The sequence below is a fragment of the Cibotium barometz genome, chromosome 34 (assembly GCF_041138505.1).
Source record: "Cibotium barometz isolate CiBa-2024 chromosome 34, ASM4113850v1, whole genome shotgun sequence".
NCBI lineage: Eukaryota > Viridiplantae > Streptophyta > Polypodiopsida > Cyatheales > Cibotiaceae > Cibotium > Cibotium barometz.
Genome location: NC_141079.1, coordinates 32,333,051 through 32,349,249, shown reverse-complemented (window position 1 = coordinate 32,349,249; position 16,199 = coordinate 32,333,051). Strand labels below are relative to the sequence as shown.

General features: G+C 40.5%; 1 protein-coding gene across 3 annotated transcripts; it reads right to left on the bottom strand.

The window, feature by feature from the left end:
• Positions 1–10,791: 10,791 nt before the first annotated feature.
• TRP1 (tryptophan biosynthesis 1) lies at positions 10,792–15,814 on the bottom strand. Of its 3 annotated transcripts, XR_015261996.1 has the most exons (11): positions 15,560–15,814; positions 15,277–15,429; positions 14,660–14,821; positions 13,380–13,463; positions 12,989–13,177; positions 12,812–12,902; positions 12,569–12,628; positions 11,711–11,829; positions 11,478–11,612; positions 11,240–11,360; positions 11,060–11,200 (listed from the first exon to the last, which is right to left on the bottom strand). XR_015261996.1 is itself a non-coding variant. In XM_086774059.1 (10 exons), exons 1-10 carry the CDS (start codon positions 15,779–15,781, stop codon positions 11,316–11,318), a joined length of 1,260 nt encoding a protein of 419 aa, XP_086630185.1. In that variant the 5' UTR covers positions 15,782–15,814; the 3' UTR covers positions 10,792–11,315. The 3 variants fall into 3 exon arrangements, 2 of the variants coding, with proteins under 2 accessions (XP_086630185.1, XP_086630186.1); XM_086774059.1 differs by having other exon boundaries at positions 10,792–11,360; XM_086774060.1 differs by having other exon boundaries at positions 10,792–11,360; positions 15,277–15,420.
• Positions 15,815–16,199: the final 385 nt, after the last annotated feature.

Below are 16,199 nucleotides of genomic sequence, written 5' to 3'. Positions count from 1 at the left end.
ACAAAAGTTATAGAGATGGCTTTGAAAAGATTTGGCACACTACATCCTTTGAGCATTCTTGAATTGGCTACAAAGGTGGTATAACTTCATCAAGGGCTTTTGTATTAGCCACTCTGTGGGTTCCCTCTTGGACCGAGAAGCCTTCTCTCAGACCTCCTTTGAGCCTTCTAAAATCAACTACAAAGGTGGCATAACTTCATCAGGGGCTTGGCCAAATGCTTAGGCTTAGGCTTGTAGAAGTGCAAACCCATTTGGGTTTAAGGATCATAGTCTTTTGAGATAAGACGGCAAGAGCAAGAGTGAGAGTGAGAGACAAATTAAGAGTGTAGATCGAGAGGATATGGTAAGAGTGAGAGAGAGAGAAGATAAATAATCGACAAAGATCACTGGCTCAAAGAGCAATGTCCCCAATGGACTATTTGAGCACTATAATAGTTTTTAACAAATATAATTTAAATGTCACAAAGTGATGCATTATTGTATACACACAAGATGGTGACCTAGGAGGAAAAGAGTTGTAGAGATATCTTAGAAAAGATTTGGCACACTACCAAATAGGCAACATGCTAGAGTGGTCCATTACTCTATATCGGTCCATTAGGATAACTCTATTGGGATAACTCTATTGGGATAAAGTCCACATATGGAGTAGGTAGACTTTACTCTTGGACAACTTATATTGATAATTCTGTTAGGATAAAATCCACACATGGAGTAGGTAGACTTTACTCTTAGAAACCTTATCTAAAGTTTACAAAGCCAAACTAGGATCCCCCATGATGAGCCTAAATGGGCATGCCAGTGAGCATATTGTATAGTAGTGCCTTACAGTTTTGTATGTGTTGCCTTCAACACTGTAAATGGTGGCATGAGCTTTTAACACTAACCTACGTGGTCTAGTCATGGCCACCTTGTCATGTATCCATGCCTTTATAGAGACACTATGAGCCTCTTCTCCATAGAGTTTATCAAATCACCCCTTTGAGTCTACTCCCTACTTTACTCCTTGCCCTTCTATTAGCATACAACCTCCACGTATAAGTAGCTCCACCCAAGCCATCAAAGGTCTCTTCATTGGACCACACAAGTGTGTGAAGGCTTTGCCATCTATTGTATAACCCAAAAATTATCTTTTAACACTATGAGTTTACTCCACCTAAGTAGCTCCACCTAAGCCATAAAAGCTCCCTTCATTGGACCACACAAGTGTGGTGACTTTGTTATCTATTGTCTCACTCTGATAAATTATTTTTCTCTATTTCAGTATTATTGTGCAATTTGAGTTTACAGTTTTAGACATGCCGTGTGGATTAGCATAGTCCCATATACAATGTGTGTGCCTAGGCATCATGGGTATATATGTAAAAAGGGACACTTGGCACCTCTCATCCCTCCATATTTATGTGGTCCACATGGGATATAGGTGGATAGGAGGGCCAAGGGAGGGACCTAGCCACCCAGTAGTGGGCTCCACGTGCATGCACCCAATACAAACAACATGGTATCAGAGCCAAGGGGGCACATTCCTCACAGCAACGAATGCAAACTTGGCGATGCTAATCAACTGGTGATGGAGTTGTTTGACCTCTAGACCTTCGTGATGGAGCTAGTGGTGATGAGTGTGTGTATAAGTAGGTGGACAAGCTTGATGTCTTGCAAGGTGTAAAAATTGGGCCAAAAAAGTCTATGTGGGTGAATCCTAAGGGTACCAACCATCACATCACCGATTGTGTGAGAAGCCTCTAAGCCCAATCTCGTCTTCACTACCTCTAGGTATTCACATCATGGCCATCAAGGGGGTGTTGGAAGTTGTTGACCTGGCCGTGCCACATGGATTAGCATTGTCCCATATGTAATGTATGTCTAGGCATCTCATGGGTATATATATAAAAAGGGATAGTTGGCTTCTCTCATCCCTCCACATTTATGTGGTGCGCATGGGATATGAGATGGATAGGAGGGAGGAGCCTTGCTGACAGTGGCCTACACGTGCATGTGCCCAATATAAGGAACAATATAAGAGTCCGCTACACATAAGAGTGTTGCAAATTTTCTCTAACACAAAGACCAAATTCCACCATTGCTCTCATGGATAAAGTTGCTCCATAGATGCTAGCAACCTAATAGAGGTGAAATACCCATTATTGGAGATGTTATCTTTTGCATAGATGATATCATTAGAGATCATTAAGGTCAAGCCTTCATGCAGATAATATGTTAGAAAACCATTTTCTAATTTAATGCTAGGTTAGATGTGGCCTAATGTTACCATCTCTTCAAATGGTGCACTTAGTGCTGCTCACACATCCCTACAAATCAACGATAGCGAAAGGTTATGTTACCTTTCACATAGTGGTACAACTTGTAGACAAAAGGCACTAGTTATGGATAGTTAGGTCCCCATGAAAATAACAATTTTTTGAATATTTCTAAGTCCTTGGCTACTACCACCTAGTAGGTCAAGTAGCTTTCTCTACAGAAGGACTCTCTCTCTCTCTCTCTCTCTCTCTCTCTCTCTCTCTCTCTCTCTCTCTCTCTCTCTCTCTCTCACACATAATAGAAGATATATTACCAAAATTACTTTACAAATGGCCACATGGCTGCCATGTGATGTACTGGCTTTCCCTCACTAATTACTCCGAACCATAGGTGTAGCTCGGGGTACCCTCATCCAATATATAACTGTGTCATTCTCCACCAAATGAGCTGACGGCAAGGAAGAGACTTGCCACAATAGTAGCCCTTTTATACGACCTATGTGAGCTATAATACCAACTTTTGCATCAAATATGAAGGTTAACCAGATATGCCACAAACCTGTTCATTTGAAAAAATGAAAGAAATCTGAAAGTTCTAGGTTAACTGGCCCATTCGAAATCTTGCCAAAAATCCAATCTTTAACCTTTATATGCCTATCTGTCAACAATGTCCATATGCAACAAAGGAAATCCCACACCTTCTTTGCCATCGAACATGAAATGAAAAGATGCGGGCATGTTTCCAAGCAAGTAGTACAAAACACACAATAATCCGCTGCTTTCGGCAACTGGTCCCCAATGGTAGGCCTCCACCAACTAGCATATGCCATAGGAACACCTTCCCTTGATATGGAATCTTAAACCACCAGCCCTATAAGATTACTTCCTTCCACCAAGCCCTACTCTTCCTAATGTTCCACCAAGCCCTAGTCTTCCTGATGTTCCATACCCTATTAGCCTTCTCAGTGATCCATCACTTATCTTCCACCATCATATGGTACACTTGATTTGTTGTACGATGAACAATGTCCTAAGGCTTTCTAAGTGCCCAATCTAGCCAAGGTTGTTGATCCTCCAATTGAGGAATATCACCCAATGGTGTAAGTGTGCTGCCCTCACCTTCTCCCATAACTGTACATATCCATATGGAACTCAAAAATATTGACGAATTTTTGGGAAAAGACAATGTCTCCAGAATTGTCACTACTCCCAATCAAGCCATTCTATTGAATTTTTGTCTCTCAATAAGTTTATCACGCCACTCCATAAGTCGTGAAGTAGCCACCTGCCATAGAATTCAATTGCAATCCATTTAGTGTGTGCCAACACCTCCTTCCATGAGATCATCAAATGAGAAAGGAGAGGTGAATCCACCACTCTAGCCTGTTGGGAACCATTCACTACATCCCATCATGTACCATCAATCCTAGTATTAGTACTATGTACAAGTGCGACCTCCTCTATATGAGGGCCTTAGCTATTACCACCCATGGCTCTTGAGATACACACATATCTTGCAATCAAGCCATATGTAATTTTGACATCTAATAGGGCTTCCCCTCCACTCCTCTTCGGAGTAGTAACATGTTCCTAAAAAAATCCATGTCTGCCTTGGCTTATTTCTTGCTCTTTTCCATAGCATAAATCGAATTGGCTATTGTATTTGATGCAAAGCTTTGCCCATCCATGGCAATAGAGGCAAGAAAAAAGGTATCATGCTAATCATAATGGATTGTACCACTTTGAGCCAAACATGCATAGGCCAACCCTGAGATTTCCAATACACAAACTTATCATTGATCCTTGTAGAAATCCATGCCAACAAAGCCTATGAATCAACATCAACTCCAATCGGCTAACCCAAGTGGCGTGTGATGCATCCCCTTTGTATGACCTACCCATTCCATCCCAAACCAAGAAAATCACTCTTAGTATAGCTTATTAGAGCAGATTTCTGCATATTAATGCATAACCTTGAAGTAAGACCAAAAGTATCCCAAACAGCTATAGCCTTCTGAACATTATCTCTTTGAGCCTTAAGGAACATGAAAGAATCATCTGCCAATGTTTGGCTGACCGTCTTCTCTCCGCTTGGAAGTGTAAGCCCTACAACTTCACCATCCTCTGCTAGCTTATCCAATCGAGATAAGATTGGATGTGTAACAATTGTAAGCAAGAGAGGAATAAGTGGGCATCCCTGCCTGACCGATCTCATCAAATGAATGGACTGTCACCTCCCACCATTAATCATAAGCCTAGCCATTGCATGTTAGCTAATAATATAAATCAAAGAAGACATGCGAGGGCCAAATCCCATGGTCTGCATAAGCTGTGAAAGAAAAGACCAACTAACGTGATCATAAGCCTTTTCAATATCCAGCTGAATCATAACCACCTCTTGCCTCAAAGCCCTTGCATAATCAATTCCAATTTTTACATTCAGTATATTATGCAAAATATTCTGACCTTTAATAAATCCATATTGCCTTGGATGAATCAAAGTAGGAAGAAAACACTGCAACCTATTGACCAAGACCTTTGCAAATATCTTATACATGGCCCCCATCAATGTGATTGGTCTCCATTGACATAGATTAACTAGGGATGGAACTTTAGGCAGTAAACGTATAAGCCCAATCTTCCAACTCGCAGGCATGATACATGTATTCCACACCTCCTAAAAAATAGAAGCGAAGGGGCCTTCAACTAAACATACTTCGTGAAAAGCTCATTGGGGAGCCTATCCCATCCTGAACTTTTCCCTTTAGTCAAATGCGTCAACACAGCTTCCACCTCATCCTCAGAAATATCTCTCTCCAATTCATTTGCAAAAACATCTGATACCTAGTGATGAACCAAATGAACAAAGACTCTCTAGCTGCAATGACATCAGGAGATATGACCTCCTAGCAAATGGCGACACTAACTTCAGATGTACTCTCAGTTTTGGGTCTCATAGGCCACTATGGCCTCTTAGAGACGTTAATATATCATTTCATCTCTCTCTCTCTCTCTCTCTCTCTCTCTCTCTCTCTCTCTCTCTCTCTCTCTCTCTCTCTGTGGATTTCATGTAGAGATGAAAGTTCTCACGAATCAAAACGCTCACTAGAAAATAAAATCACAAAGAGAAACACACAGGGAAAAAATTTTCATGAATTTCAACTTAAGTAAAATAAATAAGGACTTGAAATGCCGCTATGTATTTTCTCTCACTTGTATGCTATATAGCAACGAATTGTTTTTTACAATATCTTTTGAAATGCACGCATAAAGACCCTTATTCCTTAATATCAATCTTACCCTAAAACTTTTGATATTTTTTAAAATTTTGGTTTGTTTGTTTTGATATAAAAAACCAATCTTCTCTAAACTCCTCCATAAAATGAAAATATATATGAATACTTATATCTATATATATCTAGCATCCTCATTTCTCTTGAGAACCATGACAATGGTGCAAAGATGTTATCTCAATAGAGTTATAAGTCCCCTTAATCCTTGAACTCCCACACACGCTCTAGTATCTCTATGACACCTCGAAAACACAATCTTATACTTATGGTAAATATCTCTCTAGGCTCTGATGTGCTTATAAGTAGAAGAACATATCTCATCCTCTTTTACCCATTTGGATCTTCTTGAGCCTCTTCAAAAGGTTCAAGTTTATCATGTAGAGAAATAAAAAATGCAAACTCGGCAATAGCCGGATCTCTGTATAGGAGCAGATAATTTACTATCCACCAAGGTGATTCTAACCCATATATCCGTAAGTCTAGATTCATTAATTATTGATCTTTCAGTATTTACTGTATCATCTAGCTAATCTAAAGTTGGTGCATCAAACATTTCTAGAGAATTGGCGTAGGCATGCTTATTGAATTCCATCATGGAAAGACAGTCCTCTGTAAAAACAAAATCTCTACTACTGATAATAATCTTATTTCTGAGAGGATTGTAGAGATGATAATCTTTGCTTTCAACACTATAACCAATAAAATGCATTTCACTGCCTTATCATCAAGCTTAGTTATGCTTTGTGCTCACACATATGCATATGCCAAATAATCAAAAACACACGAGTTCAACCTTAGGTTTTTGATTGACCCAAACCTCATAAGGAGTGACAGACTTCAAAGCTTTAGTGGGGCACTCATTCAGCACATGGGTAGCACAAATAACTACTTCCATCCAAAACTTGTGTGAAAGCTGCTGATGTTTAACGGTTCATCTAACTATCTCCATGAGAGTTCTATTGTCCTCTCAGCAACATCATTGTGGTGGTGTAAAAGAAGTTGTACAACACTGATGATGTATGCCTTTTTGTGCTAAAAAATCTTTGGATGCATTACACATGTATTCCTCGCCTCCTCTGTTTGAATGGAGAGTTTGAACTTTTAAGCCAGTTTCATTTTCAACCATAGTAACAAAGGTATTGAAAATGAGAAAGTACCATAGCAACAAAGTGTTGAAAATAAGAAAGTACCTCTGATTTTTCTTTCATAGAGTACGTGATGTAGTTATCAATGAATATAACAAAGTATAAGTTTTCTCCCAAAGAAGTAGTCCTCATTGGACCACACACATCACTGTGTATGAGTTGCAATTTGTGATCAGCTCTATCTGATGTATTCTTTGGGAAAGGTTGGCAAGAAAGTTTGCCAAATATGCATTCTTCACAAACATATCTTGGTGGTGGATGAAGTTGAAGAAGATCCTCTAACATCCCGTGTTTTTGCAATAGCATCAAACCATCAATAGAAGTGTGGCCAAACCTAGCATGCCACAACTGGGCATCTTTCATTGCACTAGAATTGTCTTCCAGACAAGCAACATCACACTTCTCATACATGTCCAATCTATACAAACCACCAGTGGTCGTAAAATATCTAGTAAGTACAATCTGTATGTCTTGTTCACTGTCACACACAATGCATTTATCATCTGTAAATTCAATGTTAAGACCCCCTTGCTAGAGTGGGCATAGAAAGCTTTTGAATTTTTGGAATAAAAAATACATTCTAAAGACAAAGATCCCCACCACTAATAGTAGTGAGAATTGTCTCACCAATACCTTTGACTGGGTAAGAGGCATTGTTGACACATGTAATAGTAGTGAGAATTGTCTCACCAATACCTTTGACTGGGTAAGAGGCATTGTTGACACATGTAATAGTGTGAACATCTTGCACAATCTCCATAATGTTTAACCAAAGTTCTTTGAGAAGTTATGTACTTAGAAGCATCACTGTCAAGAAACCAACTGTTAGAGACAATTGCACTGAGACATGCATCCTGATCAGGATTATAATTGCAAACATCCATTAGTGAGAAGTCTTCATGGACAATGATATTATTTTTTGTTTTGAAGTTTGAAGCAATTTTCACTTGCATGGCTCTGAACAAGTCACCTTCTTTGGCTTTTTAAAATCACCTTCAGCCTCAGAAGTTTTGTTTGAATTGGTCTTCCATTAAAATTGCTTACTCTTATCCTTTGGCTTGCTACAGCCTGATCATCCCCGTTAGAACTCTCAGAGACATTCTTTTTGGATTGTTCATCTTGCAATAGTAAGCTAACAAGCTCCTGATAGGTGAGAGGGTTTGCATTTCCTCTCAAAGCAAGTCGAAGGGAAGTAGACTCAAGCAATGGTGATATTAATCATATACTTTTCAGAATAATTCCGAATTCATTACACGTCATTCATCAAGTTATAGGATTTCCATGCTTGTTTGTGTGAATGAAGGTTTTAAAAAAACCATACATAAAGTATGGCGGAGAGTCGCACAGTCCTCCCCAAAATTTAATAAACATAGGAGAATGTGCCCTTCCCCTGTTTCCCAAATAACACTTTCGACATTGAAGGTGGACCACAACACCTTCAATGTTGAAGGCGGCCATTAGTCCTATGTATTGATTCATGATACAAAACTCATTTTCAAATGTGATAATGAATTTATAATTTTCTAATTTGCGAGGTACTTTTGAATCCCCATCGAATATAAGAACATGCTTCAAGCTCATCGAGTGTGGAGTCTGTCTAGCATTGCTTTCAAGTATGCTTTCAAATTCATGTCCATTCAAGAATTTCAAATATGCTCTACACTACACGAAGTATGCTACCCAAGCGAAAATGGCAAATGGTCTCTTTTTATAGGGGAGGCATGGCTCACAGGCAAAAAACAAGAAGTCAATGCCTAGAAATTGTCCATTTGTGACATGAAAATCGAAGGGATCTACATAAGGCATGGGTATGTTATTTGCCATTGTGAAAACAGCCTCTAGATCCATGTGTCATTCACATTTGGCAATCTTTGAGAGTGATCTAGTATTGTTTCATTGTTGCCGTTGAAAGTGGCCTAACCAGAAGGAAAGCATGCTCGCTAGGGTTTGCAGTGTCTTCATATGCCAACAAAAGTAGATCGATCTCTCTCTCTCTCTCTCTCTCTCTCTCTCTCTCTCTCTCCAACGAAATGCATCACCAGAAGCTCTCTCTACCTTGTTTTGTTTAAATTGTTGTTCCTTAGCACTGCTTAATTTTGTTAGTATTGCTGAGATTGAAAAAAATAGGAGTAAGACTGAGCATGGAGAGAAGGGTTCCCTGGAGAAGTGAGAGAGTAGGTATTCCCCCACCGAGCTTCAATCTCTAGAGAAAGAGAGCGATGGCGCCCTACGAGGTCTTTCTCCCCTTCACACTCGTGTTCCCGCAATCGTCCGTGCAATCTGTCACCGGCAAACTCAACTTCTGTAGGGTTTTGCCGATCTAGCGCAGGCATCCATGTCTACAAGCAGTAATTTTCCCACCTCTAACTGGCACTTGGACTAGATACCCATGGTCAAAGAAAGACTTGATGCAAGAAAAATGGCACCGGAGAACACTCCTGTGATGAACCTAAGCAACAAGAGTCCCCTTTTGATGAAGAACGTGCATAGTAGTGTCGTACAACCAACCTAACACGCACAATTCTCCGCATAAAATAGGGCATTAATATCATGAAGTATTCCATTGGGCGTCCTTCTCCTTTCACACGTTTCTTAATCATCCCATGACCCTATTCTTTAAGGTAAAATTTCTAGATAAAAGTTAAAACCATGGCATCTGCATATCTTGAAAGTTAATGTTGAATTTATTATTCTGGAATTGCGTGCGTGAAAGATCAGGACGATAATAAGTGAATCAGGAATCACAAGACTCGGAGCATCTTCTTCTAGGATAAATCTAGGCTCTCACGTCGGGGTGAGCAACAAGACAGAAAGCTGCGGCTGTCTCCGTTCACGTGGGACTCGAACAGCTCTCAACCAGCCCCACAGCAGGTCGACCAGCATCATAGAGCCAGGCAAATGCCCTCATGTGTGATATGAAACCTAAACAGTCGGTAGAGAAGGTGCCTTGACTGTTGTACACGACCAGTTGCAAGCCGCTTTGCCTGCTGTAACGAACAGCTCTCAAACTGCCGACAATCAACCAGTAGAGAACATTAGAAGAGGAGATCTAGCACAGGCATCCAAGGGTTTCTTAGAAAAGAGTCACCACGTGGCCAGCCCTGGACCCTTGCTTTTCTACAAGCATCTTAGGCTACCCAAGGTAAATAAGGATGTAAAGAATCCAAAGCAGATAACATTCATGATGAAGCCAACCAAGGCACATAAGGATTATGGATGTTTGTTTTGTTTTTCGAGCTGGGGTCAGAGACGAGCACACTCGTCTCTGAGACTCGAGCAGAGAAATGCTTGTCATAAGGATTATGGATGCATTCCATGTTCACATGGAGGGTTCACTATCTAAGCCCTTAAAAGTTAAGATTCTTTGCCAACATTGTCACATTGGAGCTCAATTCTTTTATAGCATAGGCAAAAAAAACATATGTCCAATACCCACTAGGAGATCATAATGCTTTTACATGTAACATATACTAGGTTAGAAGTACTTTAATGTTACATTTCTTTGTTGCAACAACATTTAAGGGATGCTTTATGAATTTTCTATTCACATTATATTGTACATATACTACTATACTATTTTGGTCTCACATGCCTTCCACAAAAGCTACTGAAGGAGAGAAAGGAAGAGAAAGGATTCTCAATCAACAAGACCAATTTCTCCCCACCTAGAGTAGCCACTAGGCACAATGCTTGAGGTGAGTACTACATTTATCTCATGCTTGTTGACACGTTTTCTTCTTAACCTACAGCACGCCTAAATAGCACAGCTCAAGCTAGGCCCATTGACATGTATTTTTACTTCCTAAATAAGTCCCATACACCAAGGATTCTCTCTCTCTCTCTCAACTAATATGATTACGTTAATGTGATAAAAAATTAAGTATTTGTATGCATAAAGCATGAAATCCATTGAGAAAATTTGCTTAATGACACAAGCTCTCATCTACTTATTATCCCATGTAAAATATTTAATTCATTTCAAAAGTGAGACAGGCTAGATAAGATACTTCTCCTGCTTGGATTGTGCCAAGTACGATGTTCAAAAATTTTGGCTTGCCCACACCACAATTTAAAGGTATTATACACATAGACGAGTTCAATAAGAAACCCTTGTGATTTGGAAGAAGGAAAAGAACTTACATATAAAGCCTGAATTGTAAACAATCAGTTGACCAAAAAAACTGTAGTTCCTATTCAGCTCTGGAGTTGAAGGAGCAACACCTTTAAGCTGCAGGTAGCATACACTCTGCATAGCACATGCTTAAACTCATCTCGATCTTCTAAGCATACATCCTCCAAAAAGTCCTATGCATACATCTCGATCTTCTAAGCATACATCTCGATTTTCTAAGCATACATCCTTCAAAAAGTCCTATGCATGTACTCACAAGAATGATGGCCTTTTGTTCCTCATAACCGTAGTGCACGTAACTTATTGGATAATAGACTGTGTAATCGTAACTTATTGCATAATAGACTGTGTAATCTAGACAAAAAAGGAATCTTGCATAATAGACTGTGTAATCTAGACAAAAAAGGAATCGTATGTGTAGCACAGAGTATGGATATCCAGCTACACCATGGCCCACCAATGAAGTGATGCTTGCCATGCAGTTGTACTAGCAGGTGGTGCTCATCACCTTTTCTTCCTCCTCCTTCAATGTCTGTTATAACAAGTGAAACTGGGTCATTGTAATGAGCTACTCTCCCAGCGACTCATCTCTCATGATGCTAAGAGACAGGATGTCATGGAGTGTAATCTTTGTAATCAAGATAGTTACCTGAGAGAGTCGCACCCATCCGTCAAGGACCTTCAGACCTTTACCCGACTGATGGGTTTCTCTAGCTAGATGTAACCCTTGTGCTAAATCCTTCACCATGCCAGAGGCCATTAACCCTGCTGCTGCATTTAAGATCTGCAAATGAAGCAAATAAAAAGGCAATCATGTGACAACAAGCTGTGCACAACAGGACCAAAGCAAACCTCAGTCTTGAAAGGATTTTTTAGCATTACCAATGCATCTGCAATGGGCCCCTTACTCCCACTGAGCACATCACGGAGAACCTTTGCATTGAACTGTGAATCACCCCCTTGCAGATCTTCTAGCTTGCATCGGGGTATCTGGTAGTCCACTGGCAAGATTGCATAAAAAATACAAATAAGAAAGAAAAAAATCAAGCCAGCATCCACCCCAAAAAAAACAATACTAATCAAGAAAGTATCATGGGCCATCACGAAACAGATCAACCGATGAACCCTCATAATGAGGAGAGGACCCATGATATGAGGGACTCTGAATATATAAATCGCCAACAATGTCATTCCAACTGAGCTACTACTGGATTGATCAAGAACCCAAATGATCAAATAAACTATCCTTAATGGAAAAATAAATCCCCTCGTGTATTGTAAGTGTGTTGCATCCCTTGAGAAAACCCACCTTTGTTGTATCTTGAGTTTTTCAGAGCTTATTCATGTGTGTTCCCATGCCATCTTTAACAAACGTTGCCAAGGGTGCATACTAGAGTTTAAAACTATTTTCAAACTACTCTCTCACTATACTGCTCTCTCCCCCCAAGACGTAGAAGCATATACAAACCATGCGCCCAGCATATTATAAGAGAAGAGGAAGAAGTCAAAGACGTAGAAGCATATACAAACCATGTGCCCAGCATATTATAAGAGAAGAGGAAGAAGTCAAAGACTTTGTAATGGTTGCTGTTTAGTCAGCTTGACAGTACCATAGACCACCACACTACTACTCACACCCTAGCATTTAGGTGGGCAACAATCACATAAACAAGACAAATGTATGGGATGATAGTGTAATATCCCCTTCGGAGAGCAATACAAAGAAAAGAGAAGCTTTACATGGATCTATTTTGAGCTCAACAATTTTGTCTGATGTAACCTCCAAGATAAATCCAGGACCTAAACAAAAGCCCACAAACATCAATGTCTCACGCTCAAATGTATAACATGTTACACTGTCAAACCAGAGAAAGATCGATCATCGGTAAAGGCACTCTCTTGCACAGGAGTTTTAGTCTAATATTGGGCACACTTTTGAATCAAGGTTTCCCATGCAAGCCAGCACTAAATCAGAAAACCTACCCAGTGGACTCATTTCATCCAAGCCTTCTGAGTGAACAACAAGAGCCCTTGTAATCCCAAACTGTTGAAGAGCCTTGGCCATTTTTTGGACCTCCACACACAGAAAGCTGCATTGAGTCAACTAAAATGGTGCAATTTGTAATTAATGAATATTATTTAAAAAGCTAATTTACTCACAAGGTTGGCATTGTAGACACCGACAACTGCATATGGCACACGAGCTGGATTAAGCATGGGGCCCAGAATGTTGAAGACGGTCTTCACTTTCAATGAACGTCTCACAGGAGCCACGACTTTCATGGCCGGATGGAACTTGGGTGCCATCATAAAGCCGATACCTATCTCGTTCACACATTTGGCAACTCCCTACTTCAAAGCAAAGTGTGTGTTTTAGCTCATGGAAGCATCAGTATTTACCATGAAAATTATGGTGATATAGCCAAGCATAAGCTTCAAAATAATCAGACCCATAAAAACCCTATATTTCCACTAACTAATCACAGCTGTATGGCAGTCAGACATTTCTCTTTAGCAGGTTATAAAGTTGGAATTCAGCACCAATATTCACCTTTGGTCCCAAATCAATGGCTACGCCAAAGGCCTCCAGAACATCTGCACTGCCACAAGCTGAAGAACTGGATCGGTTGCCTTGCTGCGAATTTCTCGTGCAAAAAAATATCCACGTTATTTGAAAAAATGACAAGAAATGATAAGCCATATAAACAGCACACAAAATTACAAAATTTAGAAATAAAATCTCATCTCAAACAAATGCCAATACATGCATGCTTCATAAAATCTTTTCCAATGGTATGATCATAGACCTCTTCTTGATACCCTACCTTCACAATCCACGAACACCAAACTCACTGCATCTTTAACTTGTACCACCCTAGGATCAGTCCAAGAGCTAAAAGTTGCTCAAGCGTCCATGACTATCCGAAGAGCAATGACCTTCCATGTGTGGAAGATACCATTCTCAAAGCAACTTCAAACTAAGTCACATTCCCAAAACTCATAACAAAACAGTGACCTGATGAAGCTGTCTACACCCCTCAGCTAACCCTTCTCAGCCCCACAAAATCCCTTTTTGGCAACATCCCTCTCCTGGTTTAGCTCCTCCTCCAATCTTCTTTTCCTCACCTCTTAATCCCTCTTGGTGGCGTTCAGAAATTAATAAGATGGCATTAGTTGCCGATGTTGGAGGTGTGGATGCAGCTTTAGCGGTGCCTACCATGGAGAGCCCCAGCCACTTGACCCCTCCCTCACCAGCCAACCATCACCAGCTTCTTCCAAACCCACTAGGAGGACACCCATACAATGGATCCCGTGGACCTATCTCAGGCTCCTCTTGACCCACCTCGCCCGAGAGGAGTTACCTCAAACCGAGCCTCCATATTCCAGCATGCCCCACAGCCCCAACCCCCCGAACATCGGCCACGATCCGCTCAATATCCAGGACATGCTCCATCGCTATTGAGCTACCTTTCCACATGACATAGCTCGGGGAAACCTCTCAGCCATACTCATTAGCCCCATACTTGATATTTTGGAGAGTGATATACCATCTATGATCTATTGGGGGTTGATGCTCCTCTCATGTTTCATGTTCCTGGTATTCCATGATGGGCTTTCCATGGACAGTTCTGTATCACTCCAATGAGATAGTTTTATTTTGTTTCTGTTTTATTTTCTATTCCATGATGAGATATGCCATGGGCATTATTGTATCACTTTGGTCTCATAGGCCCATTGGGTCTTTAGTATATGGTTAATCTCTCTCTCTCTCTCTCTCTCTCTCTCTCACACACACACCCACACACACACACATACTGCACTTGGCAATACCTTAGCCACTTTAGCTCCACATGCAGCAGCTAGAATACAAGCTGCTGTGGAAATGTTGACAGTATTGGCACCATCTCCCCCAGTACCAACAATATCAAGGGCGCCAGTTACACCTTCCACAGATATGCATTGACTTATCATGGCTCGAGCAAGGCCACTAACCTACATGTCAAAATAAATCAAGCAAAGGGAAGTAAGTCTTTGAGTTGACAACAAATGCCAAGCCAGTTAACAAATTGTGCTGATTTGATTAATGAGAGCTTAACAAGATAATCTAGCGATAAACATAATTATAGATATCTTTAAGCATGCATGCATACATATTCATACTTACATACAGACATACATGCATGCATGCTTGGATGTATGTTTTTACATTCATACATTTATATGAAACTAAGCTCTTTGAGGCACAAAGTACATCAAACATGAAATAATTGCCAGCTCTTACGCCCCATTAATTATATAAGCACATACATTGTGTAAATCTGCGCATGCATGGATGCATACATAGAGTACATGTAAATTTGGGAGAGGGAGAGAGAGAGAGAGAGAGAGCGCGCACACACACACACACACACACACATATTGAACTCAAATGAAGTGGGGGAGTGAACCTCTTCAAAGGTTTCACCCTTAGCTCTGAGCAGCACGAGAAAAGCACTGACTTGAGCTGCATCACCGCTGCTTAACAGATTCTGCATGACAACCTCGGTTTCTGTTTCGGTCAAATCTCTCTTGTTGATGAGTGCTTCGATCAGCTGAAAGCCCTCTACGACACACAACAAATTTAGGGGGGACGGGGGTGTGGTTGCCATCAAAAATGCAGGATTTTTTATTTATTTTTTTAAGAGTGCAAATCTTGAATTTAAGATTGCTTAGAATTTCCCTTGAACCAACCTCGGGCATTGAGGATAGAGCTGGAGGTGCAGATTCACTGGTTGCATACAGCCTAGGGTTAGGGTTAGGGTTAGGGCTAGGGTTAGTGTACCCCAAAGAAAGCCCATTAGGCTTGGAGAACGTTGCCCTGAGAAGTTGCTTTGGAGACGCATTGAATAATCCACAATCTGAGCTTTTCTGGAAAGCCAGTGCATTAGCGAAGGGAAGACGGGTGCAGGCCATTTTGATTGTGTGTGTGCAGGAGATCGATTGTAGTAGCTTTTCTCTACACCATCGGACATTTCACATTAGACCGGACACTCTTCTCCTTTCGATGTCCCTAGGTCTCACCATGCCAATGTAAAAATGGATTTTAAAAATCATTGAGGTCATTCTTGTCAAATATTTGAAAGTATTTCCAATTTCAAACATACTTCCCTTCATCAAAACCAAATTCCTTAAGAGCAATCCATACATAAGCTATTGTCTTAAACCTTCATCAATGAGAGAGTCGCACACTCTCAAGAAAGGCACAATGACGAAGAGCAAAACAAAAAGGTCAACACTCCCTGCCATGTGATCCCAATCAAATGGGTTACAACAACCCATTTTCAAGAAGAGTAGAACACAAAGCTTGAGCTTTCTAATTGATGAGCACAAT